The following is a 19,425-nucleotide window of genomic DNA, read 5'->3' as shown; positions in this document are numbered from 1 at the left end:
AACAAAATGTGGAAAACGTCAAGAGGTGTGATTACTTTCTGAAGGCACTGTATTCATTTCTGTAGTTTTAAGATTGTACTATTGGGCTTGTTTTGTAAGCCTATTCAACTGTACATCAAGGTCATGTGGCTTCACTATTTCAATGAAAGGACATAGTGAATACTAATAGTAATAAAACATTGTGTGTGAAATATGTGGTCAAACAAGATGTTTTCCTCTTGAAAAGGACTGGAAACAATGTTATTCAGGTAGATGTACAATTGATTTCAGTATTGAGGTGTAATCATCTGCAAATATCAAACCTCATATTTACAAAAATACACTTTAATATGTTTAGTTTCAGCCTTTTCTCACTTAAAATCTGCCAAGTCTGCAAAGAGAAATATCTTTATAATGTAGCTTAGATTGTAGGATGGCCGGGGTGTTAAACATATCCCAGTTTAGGTCACCTAACAGCACAAACTCTAAAGATAAGTGGGGGGCAGTCAATTCACATATGGTGTCCAGGGCACAGCTGGGGGCTTAGGGGTCTATAACAACCGGCAACAGTGAGAGACTTATTTCTGGAAAGGTGGATTTTTAAAAGTAGAAGCTCGAAATGTTTGGGTACAGACCTGGATAGTATGACAGAACTCTGCAGGCAATCTCTGCAGTGGAATGCAACTCCGCCCCCTTTGGCAGTTCTATCTTGACGGAAAATGTTGCAGTTGGGATAGAAATTTCAGAATTTTTGGTGGCCTTCCTAAGCCAGGATTCAGACACGGCTAAGACATCAGGGTTGGCGGAGTGTGCTAAAGCAGTGAATAAAACAAACTTAGGGAGGAGGCTTCTGATGTTAACATGCATGAAACCAAGGCTTTTACGGTTACAGAAGTCAACAAATGAGAGCAACTGGGGAATAGGTGTTTTACTGGTGGCTACAGGGCCTGGGTTAACCTCTACATCACCTGAGGAACAGGGGAGGAGTAGGATAAGCGTACGGCTAAAGGTTATCAGAACTGGTCGTCTAGTGCGCTGGGAACAGAGAATAAAAGGAGCAGATTTCCGGGCATGGTAGGATAGATTCAGGGCATAATGTACAGACAAGGGTATGGTAGGATGTGTGCACAGTGGAGGTAAACCTATGCATTGAGTGACGATGAGAGAGATTGCATCTCTGGAGGCACCAGTTAAGCCAGGTGAGGTCTCCGCATGTGTGGGGGGTGGGACAAAAGAGCTAAGGCATGTTGAGCGGGACTGGGGGCTCTACAGTGAAATAAAACAATAAGTACTAACCGAGACAGGAGTAGACAAGGCACATTGACATTAGAGAGAGGCATAAAGCAATCACGGGTGTTGATCGGGGACCTAAGACAACAACGGGTAAATGGCGATGAATGGGCAGAGAGGGTCAGTTAGGTACACACAAGACCTGAGTTCGAGGCTGGGGCCGACAGATAAACAAGGACTGAGCACGCCCCCATTCTCATCGATGGGGCTGTAATGGAGCAGGTTGAAAGCTTCCAGTTCCTTGGTGTCCACATCACCAACAAACTATCATGGTCAAAACACACTAAGACAGTCGTGAAGAGGGCACGACAAAGCCTATTCCCCTCAGGAGACTGAAAAGATTTGGCATGGGTCCTCAGATCCTCAAAAGGTTCTACAGCTGCACCATCAAGCGCATCCTGACTGGTTGCATCACTGCCTGGTATGGCAAGTGCTTTGCCTCCAACTACAAAAGATGGTGTATACGGCCCAGTACATCACTGCCATCCAGGATCTATACACCAGCCGGTGTCAGAGGAAGTCCTTAAAAGACTCAGACTCCAGCCACCTTAGTTACATTTTACATTTTAGTCATTTAGCAGACGCTCTTATCCAGAGCGACTTACAGTAGTGAATGCATACATTTCATTTCATGCATGTCTTTTTTTTTTTTTGTACTGGCCCCCTGTGGGAATCAAACCCCCAACCCTGGCATTGCAAACACCATGCTCTACCAACTGAGCCACAGGGTATCCTGGAAGGATATTGACCTCATCTGTCAGTAGAGGATGCCTGGTTGTTCTTTAAAAGCGTCTCCCTCACCATCTTAAATAAGCATGCCCCTTTCAAAAAATGTAGAACCAGGAACAGATATAGCCCTTGGTTCTCTCCAGACCTGACTGCCCTTGACCAGCACAAAAACATCCTGCGGCGTTCTGCATTAGCATCGAATAGCCCCTGTGATATGCAACTTTTCAGGGAAGTTAGGAACCAATATACACAGGCAGTTAGGAAAGCTAAGGCTAGCTTTTCAAGCAGAAATGTTCATCCTGTAGCACTAACTCAAAAAAGTTATGGGACACTGTAAAGTCCATGGAGAATAAGAGCACCTCCTCCCAGCTGCCCACTGCACTGAGGTTAGGAAGCACTGTCACCACCGATAAATCCACTATAATTGAGAATTTCAATAAGCATATTTCTACGGCTGGCCATGCTTTCCACCTGGCTACCCCTACCCCATTCAACAGTCCTGCACCCCCCACAGCAACTTGCCCAAGCCTCCCCCATTTCTCCTTCACCCAAATCCAGATAGCTGATGTTCTGAAAGAGCTGCAAAATCTGGACCCCTACAAATCAGCCGGGCTAGACAATCTGGACCCTCTCTAAAATTATCTGCCGAAATTGTTGCAACACCTATTACTAGCCTGTTCAACCTCTTTCGTATCATCTGAGATTCCCAAAGATTGGAAAGCTGCTGAGGTCATCCCCCTCTTCAAACCCAAATTGCTATAGACCTATATCTATCCTACCCTGCCTTTCTAAGTTCTTCGAAAGCCAAATTAACAAACAGATTACCGACCATTTCGAATCCCACCGTACCTTCTCCTGTCACGACTTCCGCCGAAGTCGGCCCCTCTCCTTGTTCGGGTGGCGCTCGGCGGTCAACGTCACCGGCTTACTAGTTACCACTGATCTATGTTTCCCTGTTCGTTTGCTTTTGTCTTAATTATACACACCTGTTTATGATTCCCTGATTATGTTCATTATTTAACCCTCTGGCTTCCCTGTTTGTCTTGTCTGTGATTGTTTCCTGTTTTGTATTGTTGGAGGTGTTTCTCCCAACCCTGTATGATTGCTGTGGAAGAGGTTTTATTATGGTTTTGAGTAAACACGTTTTGTTTGCAGTCATCCCTGTGTCCTGCGCCTGACTCCGATACTTCTCCTAACGAAAGCATTACATCTCCACTATGCAATCTGGTTTCAGAGCTGGTCATGGGTGCACATCAGCCACGCTCAAGGTCCTAAACGATATCGTAACCTCCATTGATAAGAGACATTACTGTGCAGTCGTCTTCATCGACCTGGCCAAGGCTTTCGACTCTGTCAATCACAACATTCTTATTGGCAGACTCAACAGCCTTGGTTTCTCAAATGATTGCCTTGCTTGATTTACCAACTACTTCTCTCATAGAGTTCAGTGTGTCAAATCAAGGGGCCTGTTGTCCGGACCTCTGGTAGTCTCTATGGGGGTGCCACAGGGTTCAATTCTCGGGCTGACTCTCTTCTCTGTATACATCAATGATGTCGCTCTTGCTGCTGGTGAGTCTCTGATCCACCTCTACGCAGAAGACACCATTCTGTATACCTCTGGCCCTTCTTTGGACACTGTGTTAACTAATCTCCAGACAAGCTTCAATGCCATACAACACTCCTTCCGTGGCCTCCAACTGCTCTTAAATGCAAGTAAAACTAAATGCATGCTCTTCAACCGATCGCTGCCCTCACCTGCCCGCCCGTCCAGCATCACTACTCTGGATGGTTCTGACTTAGAATATGTGGACAACTACAAATACCTAAGTGTCTGGTTAGACTGTAAGCTCTCCTTCCAGACTCACATTAAGCATCTCCAATCCAAATTTAAATCTAGAATCGACTTCCTATTTCGCAACAAAACATCCTTCACTCATGCTGCCAAACATACCCTCGTAAAACTGACCATCCTACCGATCCTCAACTTTGGCGATGTAATTTACAAAATAGCCTGCAATACTCTACTCAACAAATTGGATGCAGTCTATCACAGTGCCATCCGTTTTGTCACCAAAGCCCCATATACTACCCACCACTGCGACCTGTACGCTCTCGTTGGCTGGCCCTCGCTTCATACTCGCCGCCAAAACCACTGGCTCCAGGTCATCTACAAGTCTCTACTAGGTAAAGCCCCGCCTTATCTCAGCTCACTGGTCACCATAGCAGCACCCACCCGTAGCACGCGCTCCAGCAGGTATATCTCACTGGTCACCCCCAAAGGCATTTCTTCCTTTGGCCGCCTTTCCTTCCAGTTCTCTGCTGCCAATGACTGGAATGAACTGCAAAAATCACTGAAGCTGGATACTCATATCTCCCTCACTAGCTTTAAGCACCAGCTGCAGAGCAGTTCACAGATCACCTGTACATAGCCCATCTATAAATAGCCCATCCAATCTACCTCATCCCCATACTGTATTTATTTATTTATCTTGCTCCTTTGCACCCCAGTATCTCTACTTGCACATTCATCTTCTGCACATCTACTATTCCAGTGTTTAATTGCTCTATTGTAATTACTTCGCCACCATGGCCTATTTATTGCCTTACCTCCCTTATCCTACCTCATTTGCACACACTGTATATAGACTTTTTCTACTGTATTATTGACTGTATGTTTGTTTATGCCATGTGTGACTCCGTGTTGTTGTATGTGTCGAACTGCTTTGCTTTATCTTGGCCAGGTCGCAGTTGCAAATGAGAACTTCTCAACTAGCCTACCTGGTTAAATAAAGGTGAAATAAATAAATTAAAAATAAAATAAGACTCCTGAACAGCTAATCAAATGGCTACTCAGACTATTTGCACCCCCTCCCCCCTCTAACACTGCTGCTACTCTGTTTATTATCTATGCATAGTCACTTTAACTCTACCTACTGTACATGTACATAACTCAATTGCCTCGTCTAACCACATTGACTCTGTACCGGTACCCCCTATATAGTCTCGCTATTGTTATTTTACTGTTGCTCTTTAATTATTTGTTACTTTATTTTTTACTTATCTATTGTTTACTTAACACTTATTTTTATAAGGGCCTTGTTGGTTAAGGGCTTGTAAGCATTTCACTGTAAGGTCATACCTGTTGTATTGTGACAAATACAATTTGATATGTAACAGTACCACCCTGCTTTTCTAGTTAACCTGTAAATTCCCAAGCTGTTTTACAATTCAGTCAAATGGCCGTGCACAATGCATGCACAGTAACTGACCATGGAGGCATTTATGAAACCAACTTTCAGGGGTTTCCTGTGTTATTGAGGCCAAACACGTGTCTACGTAGAACAAAGCACTGGCAGTCAACATGTCCAATAAAGAAATGCATAACCACTTCTGCTTTCAAAGTTCAATTTATTTGAGAGATCTTTTAAATATTACACATTATACACATTCCCTGCCCTTAATTAATTAAAGAGAGGAATGGAAAAAAGGTTTTACACTTGTTTCAATGGTCATTAATTTTGTCTCCACTCTACAGACCAAAAGCTTGCTACAGGCTTATACCGTTATTGTGCATGTCAAAAATAATAATAATCTTAAACAAACAAGTTGCCTTTAGTGTGAAACAATATAAAAGTATAAAAAGTTGGTAGTTTAATTATTTTATACCTTAAAACAGCAGAAGCAGCAAATAATAATAAAGAACATTAAGCAAGGCTATAATACACTATTTCCTTGTTTGAGAAATTAGTGGCTGTAATAGATATTGCTACAAAAGAGAACCTGGCAAACCCAACACATTGAACACTGGCATCTCATATACAGTACTGTAATTTTAACTGTTTGAGACTGTAATTTTATAAATCAAAAAAGGCGCAACTGTGGCACAACTACCAGATGACGTTCAGGTTGCCGACATCCGTGGAGAGGTCCGTTTTGGATGGGTAGACGACCTTGAGGTTCCCGTCAGGGTCCACGGTGCGAACCTGCTGGATGATCAGCTCTCCTGAGGTGGTACCATCTGAGGCGGGGTCTGGGGGTACGTCTGACTCCCCCTCTGACCCAGCCTCCTCTCTGTGCTCCAACGTGAACTTGTTCAGCTCCGCCATTTTCTGACAACGGAACAGAGACAGATGTGTTAATTGCTGACCATTGGGACAATGTGGTTAAGGTCTATTTAAGGAAGGAACTATGTGGAAAGGAACTCCTAGAGCCCTCATATTCAATTCTGGACCTCGATGCAGACCTGGGACACCAGGTGTGTGCAATTAATTATCAGGTAGAACACCAAACCAGCAGGCTCCAGGGTCAGAACTGAATACCCTGCCATAGAGAATGGTTGTTGAATTGAGATTTAAAGGCGGGATTGAAATCTGTACACATTCAATTGAAAAACAAAATAGATAATATGTATAACCTCAAATTCTTTACATTACCCTAATTTTATAAGAAATTAAATGTAATGTAAAGACTGAGGTTATACATACTGTATCATCAATTTAGTTTTTCTATTTACACACAATGAAATGTGTATGGTGGCAAATTGGGTTGAAGGTTTTCTAAACTTCTCACAGACTTGCCCTGCTCAACTTATGTTTGTTGACACGGTAAAATATTCAGGGGGATATATATATGATCTGTCAGTGAGATTGTGGAAATACAGGACAAGCACTCCCAGAGCAGGAAGTCGCATCTCAACAGCGCAAAGTTTTACCTTTCACGTCGTTCTCCTCCAAATGCCCTCTCTACCAGTCAATTCAAGTTCAGCTAATTTCAGTTACATTTCAGTTAGTCATTTCAGGAAATGAATGATTCAACACATTCACTAAATTCTCAAAATCAGCCCCAAACTGACCTTCATGCCTTTCATCACCACACCAAATCGAAAATGTACCCTCCCACAATGGATATTCTAGAATAGGATTCATAGTGTGGATTAAACCCTTATCGGCTGCTTTGTTTCAACAAGGCTGTCATTGAAACGCATCTGCTGCTGTGTGTACCGGTGGGTGCGAGGCACGCAGGCAGCTCTAGGGTTGAAGCTGCATTTTGAGCAGTATGTTTAGGTGGTGACATCGTACACCGCCGGGCCAGTCATGCCAGGCCAATGAGGTCACTGATTCCATTGGGAGCCAGTGGGGCCAGGGTACAGATGTCAAAACAGCATGACACCCTGAGACTGAGCAAGACACTTGATGAGACTTTTCTGCTCTCACCAATCGCCACTGTGTGTGTCTGACCGATGCATTTATGTGCAAATGTTGTTTAATTCATGCAATCAAAGGCAGTTTGTGTTATGTATGTGCATTGCAATATAGGATTCAGCCCTACTGTATGTCTCTTTGTATACAGGGGAAGAGATGAGCTTACCACTATGAGGGCATCCATCACGTCTTTACAGATCTGCAGGCTGGTAGAACTGGTAACTTCTAAGAACAGCTCCTTAGTCGTCTTCCTGATCTAGAATACGGGACAAAGGTACAGTACATCAATTGTATGTAATATTGTCTACAGCTAAAGCAGCTAACTATTTTTTATTATAAAATCGATTAAATATGTACAAATATTTGAACACGTACAGTATCAGTCAAAAGTTTGGACACACCTACTAATTCAAGGGTTTTTCTTAATTTTTACTATTTTCTACATTGTATAATAGTGAAGACATCAAAACTATGAAATAACACATATGGAGTCATGTAGTAACCAAAATCATGTAGTAAACAAATCAAAATATATTCTTCAAAGTAGCCAGCCACCTGTCACGACTTCCACCGAAGGTGGTTCCTCTCCTTGTTCGGGCGGTGCTCGGCGTCGCCGGCCTACTAGCCATCACCGATCCATTTTTCCTTTTCTGTTGTTTTTGTCTTTGGTTCAGTCACACCTGGTTTTCATTTGCTTTAATTTCTGTGTGTATATTTACCCCTGTTTCCCCACTTAGGTTTGTGCAGAGTTATTTTCTTGTTGCTCGTGGAGGTTTTTTCCTCAGTTTATTTCACGTGTGTACCGGTTGTTTAGTATAGTAGGAGCGTTGTTTTCCTCCTTCCGTGAGTACTGTGTGTTCCATTGTCTTGGGCGTTTATGGACCTTGTACCTGTACCGTTTTGGGACTTGCCTATTAAAGACGCTACATTGACATCTCTGCTCTCCTGCGCTTGCTTGACTCCTTAACTACCTTCAGTACGATTATGCAACACCACCCTTTGCCTTGATGACAGCTTTGCACACTCTTGGCATTCTGTCAACCAGTTTCATGAGGTAGTCACCTGGAATGCATTTCAATTAAAAGGTGTGCCTTGTTAAAAGTCAATTTGTGGAATTTCTTTCCTTCTTAATGCATTTGAACCAATCAGTTGTATTGTGACAAGGTAGGATTTGGGATACAGATGATAGCCCTATTTGGTAAAAGACCAAGTCCATATTATAGCAAGAACAGCTCAAATAAGAAAAGAGAAACGACAGTCCACCATAGCTCTAAGACATGAAGGTCAGTCAATACGGAACATTTCAAGAACCTTGAACGTTTATTCAAGTGCAGTCGCAAAAACCATCAAGCGCTAGTATGAAACTGGCTCGCATGAGGACCGCCACAAGAAGGGAAGACGCAGAGGTTCCTCTGCTTCAGAGGATAAGTTCATTAGAGTTACCAGCCTCAGAAATTGCAGCCCAAATAAATGCTTCACAGAGTTCATGTAACAGACACATCTCAACATCAACTGTTCAGAGGAGACTACGTGAATCAGGCCCTCATGGTCGAATTGCTGCAAAGAATCCACTACCAACAAACACCAATAAAAAGAAGAGCCAAGAAACACGAGCAATGGACATTAGACCAGTGGAAATCTGTCCTTTGATCTGATGAGTCCAAATTTGAGATTTTTGGTTCCAACCACTGTGTCTTTGTGAGACGCAGAGTAGGTGAACAGCTGATCTCCGCATGTGTAGTTCCCACTGTGAAGCATGGAGGAGGTGTGATGTGTGGGGGTGCTTTGCTGGTGACTGTCAGTGATTTATTCAGATTTCAAGGCACACTTAACCAGCATGGCTACCACAGCATTCTGCAGCAATACACCATCCCATCTGGTTTGCGCTTAGTGGGACTATCATTTGTTTTCATTCCAGGTGAATCTGGTTGAGAGAATGCCAAGCGTGTGCAAAGCTGTCATCAAGGCAAAGGGGGGCTACTTTGAAGAATCTCAAATATAAAATATATTTTGATTTGTTTAACCTGTTAGGGCTAGGGGGCAGTATTGACACGGCTGGATAAAAAACGTACCCGATTTAATCTGGTTACTACTCCTGCCCAGTAACTAGAATATGCATATAATTATTGGCTTTGGATAGAAAACACCGTAAAGTTTCTAAAACTGTTTGAATGGTGTCTGTGAGTATAACAGAACTCATATGGCAGGCAAAAACCTGAGAAGATTTCATGCAGGAAGTGGCCTGTCTGACAAGGTGTCGTTCTTCTTGTCTCTGTTTATTGAAGAGTGAGGATCTTAGCTGTCCCGTGACACTTCCTACGGCTGCCATAGGCTCTCAGAAGGCGGCAAAACGCTGAATCGTGGCTTTGCAGGCTCTGGCTGAAACAAAGTAGCGCGTTTGGGTAGTGGCTGGTTACAGTACTGTGAGACTCAGGCTCGTGCCCGCGTTGACCGAAAGCTTTGTTTTCTTTCCTCTGTTTAGCTAAATGGACATTCCCGGTCGGAATATTATCGCTTTTTTACGAGAAAAATAGCATAAAAATGGATTTTAAACAGCGGTTGACATGCTTCGAAGTACGGTAATGGAATATTTAGATTTTTTTTTGTCACGAATTGCGCCATGCGCACGACCCTGATTTACCATTTCGGATAGTGTCTGGGACGCACGAACAAAACGCCGCTATTCGGATATAACGATGGATTATTTTGGACCAAACCAACATTTGTTATTGAAGTAGCAGTCCTGGGAGTGCATTCTGACGAAGACAACAAAAGGTAATCAAACTTTTATAATAGTAAATCTGATATTGGTGAGTGCTAAACTTGCCGGGTGTCTAAATAGCTAGCCCGTGATGGCTGGGCTATGTACTTAGAATATTGCAAAATGTGCTTTCACCAAAAAGCTATTTTAAAATCGGACATATCGAGTGCATAGAGGAGTTCTGTATCTATAATTCTTAAAATAATTGTTATGCTTTTTGTGAACGTTTATCGTGAGTAATTTAGTAAATTGTTAGTGAATTCGCCGGAAGTTTGCGGGGGGTATGCTAGTTCTGAACGTCACATGCTAATGTAAAAAGCTGGTTTTTGATATAAATATGAACTTGATTGAACAAAACATGCATGTATTGTATAACATAATGTCCTAGGGTTGTCATCTGATGAAGATCATCAAAGGTTAGTGCTGCATTTAGCTGTCTTCTGGGTTTTTGTGACATTATATGCTAGCTTGAAAAATGGGTGTCTGATTATTTCTGGCTTGGTACTCTGCTGACATAATCTAATGTTTTGCTTTCGTTGTAAAGCCTTTTTGAAATCGGACAGTGTGGTTAGATTAACGAGAGTCTTGTCTTTAAATAGCTGTAAAATAGTCATATGTTTGAGAAATTGAAGTAATAGCATTTCAAAGGTTTTGAAAATCGCGCCACAGGATTCAACTGGCTGTTACGTAGGTGGGACGAATTCGTCCCGCCTGCCCCAGAGAGGTTAACCCTTTTTTGGTTACTACATGATTCCATATGTGTTATTTCATAGGTTTGATGTCTTCACTATTATTCTACAATGTAGAGAATAGTAAAAATAAAGAAAAACTCTGGAATGAGAAGGTGTGTCCAAACTTTTGACTGGTACTGTATATTTTTTAAATATATAAATTAAAATAAAAAATCTGGGAGTGCTGCAGGACCCTCAGCACCCATACTTCCCGCGGGCAATATGCTCACTCGCACACACACTTTACCTTGGTTTTCTCGCTGTTGGTGATTGGTGGAAATGAGATCACATGATCCTCTGCATCCACCAGACATGGGTAGAGTTCTTTTCCATCAAGAAGCTGCAGGTATCTGAGTAAAATAAAAAAGCCAGGTAACTTAAGCTGAGAAAAGTTGAATAATTATCCTCATGCCAACAATTAAGCAATAAGGCCCCGAGGGGGTGTGGTATATGGCCAGTATACCACGGCTAAGGGCTGTTCTTACGCACAACGCAATGCGGAGTGCTAGGACACAGCCCTTAGCCATGGTATATTGGCCATATATCACAAACCCCCAAGGTGCCTTATTGCTATTATAAACTGGTTACCAATGTAATTAGATCAGTAGAAATACATGTTTTGTCATACCCACGGTATACGGTCTGATATACCACGGCTTTCAGCCAATCAGCATTCAGGGCTCAAACCACCTAGTTTATAATAGCCAATATAATCCTTTCATAACAGCATATTGTTAGTATAAGGTCCACACCTATACTCATGGTGCAGATTGAAACCAGATTAAAGTGACAGTGGTTTGAGCTTTTTTAAAACCGCCCAAAATACTGTGGCATGTTATTTACAAGTTGTTTACTTACTGTAAGTCAAACTTACCTTTTACCATATCTAATCTTATTTACTTTATCTAACCAAAACTAAGGAATTGCTTGATAAAAACAATGTTTAGCGAGTAGGAAACCACACCAACATACTGTAAATGGAAAATGAAATAATATAAATTAATTTATTACAAGAGCATAACATTTAAGAAGACCGGCATCAACTGAAAGAGGCCACTTTTCGTGAATTTGTTTTGCTTTAATAAAAAGAAAAAGGAATTGGCATCAGGCCAACTTCAGCTTTTATTTATTTAACCTTTATTTAACTAGGCAAATCAGTTAAGAACAAATTCTTATTTTCAATGACGGCCTAGGAACAGTGCGTTAACTACCTTGTTCAGGGGCAGAACGACAGATTTTTACCTTGTCAACTCAGGGATTCGATCTTGCAACCTTTAGTCCAACGCTCTAACCACTAGGCTACCTGCCGCCCCTCATTCTCCAGAAGGGTGCACTTTTATATTTCCTGACAATCATTGGCTGTATAGAGTTTCCATCATTGGTGAATCCATGATGGGAAGTCTGCAAATGTGCACCTTGGAAGTAGGGCTGTTGTGGTGACCGTATTACCTCCATACCAGCAGTCATGACCGCTGTAAAATTCCACGTGACCGCACGGTAATCTGCTCTTATGCACTCTGGACATGCGTTGGTAGTACCCAACTCGCTAATGACCATCAGGTCGCTAATGGTCTGGTCCTCAGCGCTCGATTGTCCCTCTAACCACTCACAGCAATGCAAATGTATTCCAAAATCACATCAAACACTTATCATCAAAACAGTATCGTGTTTTTAAAACTCACCTCACTGTGATCAATCAATTTGAAGAAAGAAGTTGAAACGGAGTTGTTGTGGATGTTGTTTCAAAGTCTAACAACAAAAATGACATCGCTTTTCTAAGGTGATGATTAACTCAACACCCATATGCATATTACAGCTTATGCATATGCATAGGCCTATATATGAGCCCAAGCCCAAAAACAACTGAATTAAAATAATGATTATGCAGTTATGAAATACATAGACTGCCGCATCTTACGCACGTCAGAAAAACATAAAAAGATGTCTTTGGTACATAATTGGTCTAGCTTATACTCCAAAATTCAACAAATAATCACCTTTGAGTGTGGACTGTATTATTATGCATACTTATGCTACGCTCCAAACGTTCTATCCATGAGTCTGGGAGAGAACGTATAGGCCTAGGTGATGCTGTTGGTTCATTGATTGTGCAGGGTGGCTTAGAGTTAACCTGCAATTATAGTGAATTTGTATATGATTTTAAATAGCCTAGTAATAGGGCATGTTTTATATTTTCATAATTAATAGGCTGACACATGACCTTTTTAGCTACAGAATATCTCACCACCGTGCGTTTCCATCTCCTAGAAGCTGCATGCTCCTCAAACAGTGGTTGATGGAGTGAAATAAGTGAAAGCAGAGTTTTGATGGTAGTCACTAAAAAGATGCTACTATATTTATTTATCATTTGCTCATATTAAGCACATGCTCTGCTATAAAAACGGAGTAGCCTACACGGCATGAATGAAAAACGAACAAGCGGGAAAGCGTGTCCATTCGCCTTTCTAGTGCCTACGGATGACATCTTTTTACACTGCCTCTGTTCCTTCCCATTTGATAATGGCCATTCTAAATCAAAACTAACGATACATATTAGTAAAGACTAGACTAATTGATAATTGTCTGAGGATGAAAATATGACTTGATGAGAGAACAGCGTGTGCAGCCTGAGGCAAGGAGCAGAGCGCAAGCTTTTTTTGGGTCTTCTCAAATCATCAATAGCCTATAGTCGCATCATGCAGCCCATATATCTTTTGATTTCTAAGACATTCTAAGGTTTGTATTAGAGGTCGACTGATTATGACTTTTCAACGCCAATACCGATTATTGGAGGACCAAAAGAATCCGATACCGATTAATCGTCCGATTTTTATATATATTTGTAATAATGACAATTACAACAATACTGAATGAACACTTTATTTTAACTCAATATAATACATAAATAAAATACATTTAGTCTCAAATAAATAATGAAACATGTTCAATTTGGTTTAAATAATGCAAAAACACAGTGTTGGAGAAGAAAGTAGAAGTACAATATGTGCCATGTAAAAAAGCTAACGTTTAAGTTCCTTGCTCAGAACAGAACATATGAAAGCTGGTGGTTCCTTTTAACATGAGTCTTCAATATTCCCAGGTAAGAAGTTTTAGGTTGTAGTTATTATAGGAATTATAGGACTATTTCTCTCTACCATTTATTTCATTTACCTTTTGACTATTGGATGTTCTTATAGGCACTTTAGTATTACCAGCCTAATCTCGGGAGTTGATAGGCTTGAAGTCATAAACAGCGCTGTGCTTCAAGCATTGCGAAGAGCTGCTGGCAAACGCAGGAAAGTGCTGTTTGAATGAATGCTTACAAGCCTGCTGCTGCCTACCACCGCTCAGTCAGACTGCTCTATCAAATATCAAATCATAGACTTAATTATAATATAATAAACACACAGAAATACGAGCCTTAGGTAATTAATATTGTAAAATCCGGAAACTATCATTTCGAAAACAAAACGTTTATTCTTTCAGTGAAATAAGTCTAGGACAAAACGGCTTCTCAACAGTTTTTAACCCCAAGCCATAAGACTCCTGAACAGGTAATCAAATGGCTACCCGGACTATTTGCATTGTGTGCCCCCCCAACCCCTCTTTTTTACGCTGCTGCTACTCTCTGTTTATCATGTATGCATAGTCACTTTAACTATACATTCATGTACATACTACCTCAATTGGGCCGACCAATCAGTGCTCCCGCACATTGGCTAACCGGGCTATCTGCATTGTGTCCCACCCACCACCCCCTCTTTTACGCTACTGCTACTCTCTGTTCATCATATATGCATAGTCACTTTAACCATATCTACATGTACATACTACCTCAATCAGCCTGACTAACCGGTGTCTGTATGTAGCCTCGCTACTTTTATAGCCTCGCTAATGTATATAGCCTGTCTTTTACTGTTGTTTTATTTCTTTACTTACCTATTGTTCACCTAATACCTTTTTTGCACTATTGGTTAGAGCCTGTAAGTAAGCATTTCAATGTATTCAGCGCACGTGACAAATAAGCTTTGAATTTATTTGAGGTACATGGGTGCAACGATAGTGCTTTTTTCGCGAATGCGCTTTTGTTAAATCATCACCCGTTTGGCGAAGTAGGCTGTGATTCGATGACAAATTAACAGGCACCACATTGATTATATGCAACACAGGACAAGCTAGTTAACCTAGTAATATCATCAACCATGTGTAGTTAACTAGTGATTATGTTAAGATTGATTGTTTTTTATAAGATAAGTTTAATGCTAACTAGCAACTTACCTTGGCTCCTTGCTGCACTCGCGTAACAGGTGGTCAGCCTGCCATGCAGTCTACTCGTGGATTGCAATGTAATCGCCGTCCAAAAATGCCATATACCGATTGTTATGAAAACTTGAAATCGGCCCTAATTAATCAGCCAGGCCATGCCGATTAATCGGTTGACCTCTAGTTTGTATCATTCACAACTAAATTAGCCAAATCTCTAAATCTAGCATACAGGACCTGTTTCAAATGATCACTTTTACACTCAACATAGCCACTTCATATGCACACTCCGGGATAGGAAACATATCCTTTGTATTTTATTCAGCTAAGTTCAATTATATTCTTCTTACTATAAAATAATGGCACCGGTATTATAAGCATATTTTGTCTGCTAAATTAACAAGCCTACCACCCATGGCATGGCATATAGCCAGATAACATACAGTAGGCCAACTCATATTCTGTTCTTCTGAAATACATTTTCTTCGTATCATGTTTCTTTAGACCTGCCTAAAGTAAGTAATGGATTTATTGTGATGTTGTATATTCAATTGGTTTATTATACTTTTTTAAATGTAGATGTTCCAAAGACGCGCATCAGCTGTTTGTATACAGCGTGGAGGCCTCGAGATGCTAAATGTGTTAATGTTAATTAACAATCAATTACCGTTAAACCGGCAGACTTTTGCATGACAGTAACCGGCTGACAAAATTTCATGACCACCACAGCCCTATAGAGCCCCACAGCGGAGGTGCCATAATACCCATAAAACCTGGCGGTCAAACAGGGAAATGGTTCCAATCGTTTTTCCACCATTCATTTTTCCCATAGAGGATTATAGAAACACTTACAATAAGGATTGTGTTTCGTGTAGGCTTACCCTGGCATGACGTTTTGATAACCATGTAAATCTCTCAGACAAGGTGACCTTTATCAATATATTTGTCTCTCCAGCCGACACTCCACATAATTTTGTATAAATAGTGGAGCTAGTTAGTGCAGTTTGTTTAGGCGATTTTACAGCTATCAATTTAGGAGTCTACAATCTCACCATGTTTTTATTTAGTTCTGTCTTTGAGCTGTTCTTTTCTATTTAAGGGATACTTCGGAATATTGCCAATGAGTTTGAAGGAAGTTGCTAACTAGCGCTAGCGTACAGTATGGGTATCTACCATAGACTTCCATTTTTTTTTAACTAATGCTAGTTAGCATTGTCTCGCAAAACTTTAACTTCCTTCATACTGGACACAGAGACATTAAAATGGTATCCAAGAGTTTATCTGGCACTGGGGAAGTACGTAAAGGTCTCATTGACAAAATCCCAAAGTATCCCTTTAATGTTCTATGTTATGTCATGTTTCAAGTTTTGTATGCACCCCATGAAGAGTAGCTCCTGCTTTCGCAACAGCTAATGGGGATCCAAATAAAATACCAAATACGAAATGTTCAACCTGTAGATTGATGTGCCTCGCAGAGTGGAGTCTGACATTCGCAACGGCCACGCAACGGCACCATGCAATGCACCTTGGACTGAAGAGGCAGACAAATAGGACAAATGTGGTGAAACCTCTGTTAAATTACACATTTCTCGAGGTAGGAATATCGCAAAAATATGATCAATGGCTCATTCGAGAGAAGACAACATCCTGTGTAATGACGTCGCCCAATATTGAAATCTGACATGTATGATAGACGTTTTCGCAATCTAAAAGTCATATTCCTATTAACTTCCAGTGTAGTGAGAGACGCTTTATCACAATGCTACATCATCCCTGCCAAATTTCTGCCTGCTTGAATGGCAATAGCTCAGAACACATGAAAACATGAAAGGACCCCGGGAATCAATAGAACATTGTTCAGAGATGCACAAAAACAATATAACATTCAAAATGGGTGAATCTTTCCTTTAAAGACAGGTGCTAATACTCACTTGTGGAGGCCAGAAACATTCTGCCTCTTCCTCTGTTTCCTCTGGTCCTCTGCCTCCAGCTGCAACTGCCTCATCAGCTCCACCGCAGTCATCTCCTTACGGCCCAGGGGGACTATCTAGTAAACAACAGTTTATGAGAGAGTTGTACTCCTTTCAAAATAGTATTTGCTTGTTTGAATGACCTTGAATGGGACTGAAATGCATTGACACAAACCTGAATGCAGTTTTTGAAAACAATGATTTGCCAAGAGTGACAGACAACAACTAGCAACAATGTTATTTTGTGTTCAAACTGTTGCTGTGAAGACATATGCAGGTCCTTCAATAAGACTGGTAATACTATTAACAGGTGGTGCGTTGCCTGGCATTGGCATAACATATGGATAAAAGGATAATGTATTATTAAGAATGGAATAATGTGATGGCTCACAATTGCTGATTTGAGTGTCCTTCAAAATACTGGATTCTACTCAAGAAAACTGAGTTACCATGTCCAATAGAAAATCAGCTTTCTTTAGAGACCTTTATACAACTGTCTGCATAAACTACTTGAAGAAAGACATGGGACAAGGTCCTGAGAAATGTCATCATAAACCAATCAAATGCAAAGAGTTTGAAATACATAGCTAAATAGCTCAAGCGAGTTAACTTGAGTTTTTGTGGCTGTCTAACGTGGTATGAGAAAAATGTAATGCAATGTTGCATCATACCTTTAATATGGGAGGAAGCCTGGCATCATACATGAGAGGTCCCTTGAGTAGCTGCATGTCATGAGTTGCGATGGTTGCAGTTGTCCTTTTACCACATAGGTCATCGTGAAGTTTGGTCTGAAACACAACAGATAAGAGAGAAAGAGTTGTGAATAATACAAAAGAGGCTATTGAGGCTCGAGAGCTTATGTCCATTTTGTAGCGTTTTCTTAGTCTGGGTCCCATACTGCATTAAGAAACTTCTAGCCTACATTGTTACCTTGCCAAATATGACTGTCAAAGACAGCAACGTAAGAGTTGGCTAACGCAGAAACAGACTGGCTCCTAGATTAACATGTTCTCATCTCAAAACAACATTACCTGAGCAGCCAGGAATCTCTTAAGCGCATTCCCGGACCTGAAGTTCATGCCTCTGACCACACAGCACACCAAGTATGGCCTCACATCCTTCAGCTCGTTGGCCACCTTTACAGTGAACGCCCCGGGGTTGTCAGAAATGTGAAGCACCTTCACGACCAGCCGGTTCAACTTATCCACCTCATCCTCGTCCTCCTCCTCCTCATTCTTCTTCTTCTGCTTGCGCTGCTTTTTGGTCTGGGTCTTCTCTGTGTTCCGGCCCCCTTCTGCCTTATCCCCATCGGCCTGCTTGCTGCCTTTGCCTTTCCCTCTGCCACCGGCCCGAAGGTAGTCCAGGATGGACTTGGTCTGGCAACCATTGACCATCTTCTCCAGCCGCTTGTCTTTTAGTTTGTTTCCCTTGAAGTTGATCTCCTTCAGCTTGGAGCAGTCGCTCAACTCGTAGGGGATGTCACTGAGCTTGTTGTTGGATAGGTCCAAAACCTGGAGAAGAACATTTCATATTTTTGTTGTCGTAGTTTATGTTATTACATTCAGTGTTACATGCATGTTACTACATTCAACTAAGATGAATAACCAAACAGGGCCTCATCCAGGTCTCAGTTGTCTCACAATCTGAAAGGCCTTGTGCCAGGAAAATGTCATGACAGTCTCAGGTCCGTTCAATACATTGTTGATGAGTAGAACTGAGAGGTATCTTGTCAATCATGACCATAATAATGCAGAAGGAATAGAAAACTTGCAATAATGCATATTTTAGGTAGCAGTACAATATATGATCCATCTATTTTATTCACAAACCTTTAGAGCAGAAAGCATGTGAACATTTCCACTCAGGTCTACAATGTCATTCTCAGAGGCGATGACAGTACTGAGGAGATCCAGGCGATAGAAGTCATCAGGGAACCGAGTGATGCCATTTTTTGAGATGTTGATGATGGAGAGCTTCGTGCAATGACACAGTCCATCTGGCAGTGACTCGATATTGTTGCAGCTCACGTTGAGGGTATTGAGCTCGCTTAGCTGGGTTATCTCATCTGGCAAAGCTTTCAGGTTGTTGACTGAAATGTCGAGGACTTTCAGTAACTTCAGATTTCCAATAGTTTTTGGAATAGAGGAAAGCTTATTCCTACAAACAATCAAGCTTGTAAGGGTGGTCAGATTTTTGATGTCTCCATGAATTTCTGTCAAACTAGGGCATTGGATGATTTCTAGGTAATTTAGGAGCTTGAGAGAATAGATAGTGGAACACAGCCCTCCATTCGAGGATATCTTCTCATCGATAACTGCACCTTGCAGGACCAGTTCGCGTCTCTTCTCTTTTGCGGCTTTCTCTATTTCTGGCCAATTCTCTTGAACATCCATGATGCTATACCAGACCCGGAAGAAAGCGAAGTCATGCCACCCGGAAATACTTGAGCACAGACTCTTTAAAACGTTTATATGCCAAATGGAAGACGCATTGAAACATGC

General features: G+C 41.4%; 1 protein-coding gene across 1 annotated transcript; it reads right to left on the bottom strand.

Annotated features, from left to right (window-relative positions):
• Positions 1 to 5,386: 5,386 nt before the first annotated feature.
• On the bottom strand, positions 5,387 to 19,404 carry LOC106566887 (leucine-rich repeat-containing protein 47). The gene is made up of 7 exons (XM_014135436.3): positions 18,754 to 19,404; positions 17,956 to 18,435; positions 17,596 to 17,712; positions 16,886 to 17,001; positions 10,939 to 11,041; positions 7,366 to 7,455; positions 5,387 to 6,107 (listed from the first exon to the last, which is right to left on the bottom strand). Exons 1-7 carry the CDS (start codon positions 19,315 to 19,317, stop codon positions 5,886 to 5,888), a joined length of 1,692 nt encoding a protein of 563 aa, XP_013990911.3. The 5' UTR covers positions 19,318 to 19,404; the 3' UTR covers positions 5,387 to 5,885.
• Between the last annotated feature and the right edge of the window lie 21 nt (positions 19,405 to 19,425).

Source organism: Salmo salar, chromosome 13 (assembly GCF_965601325.2).
Source record: "Salmo salar chromosome 13, fSalSal1, whole genome shotgun sequence".
NCBI classification, from domain to species: domain Eukaryota; kingdom Metazoa; phylum Chordata; class Actinopteri; order Salmoniformes; family Salmonidae; genus Salmo; species Salmo salar.
Note: the sequence above shows the minus strand (reverse complement) of the source record. Positions and strands in the feature narration are given on the sequence as shown.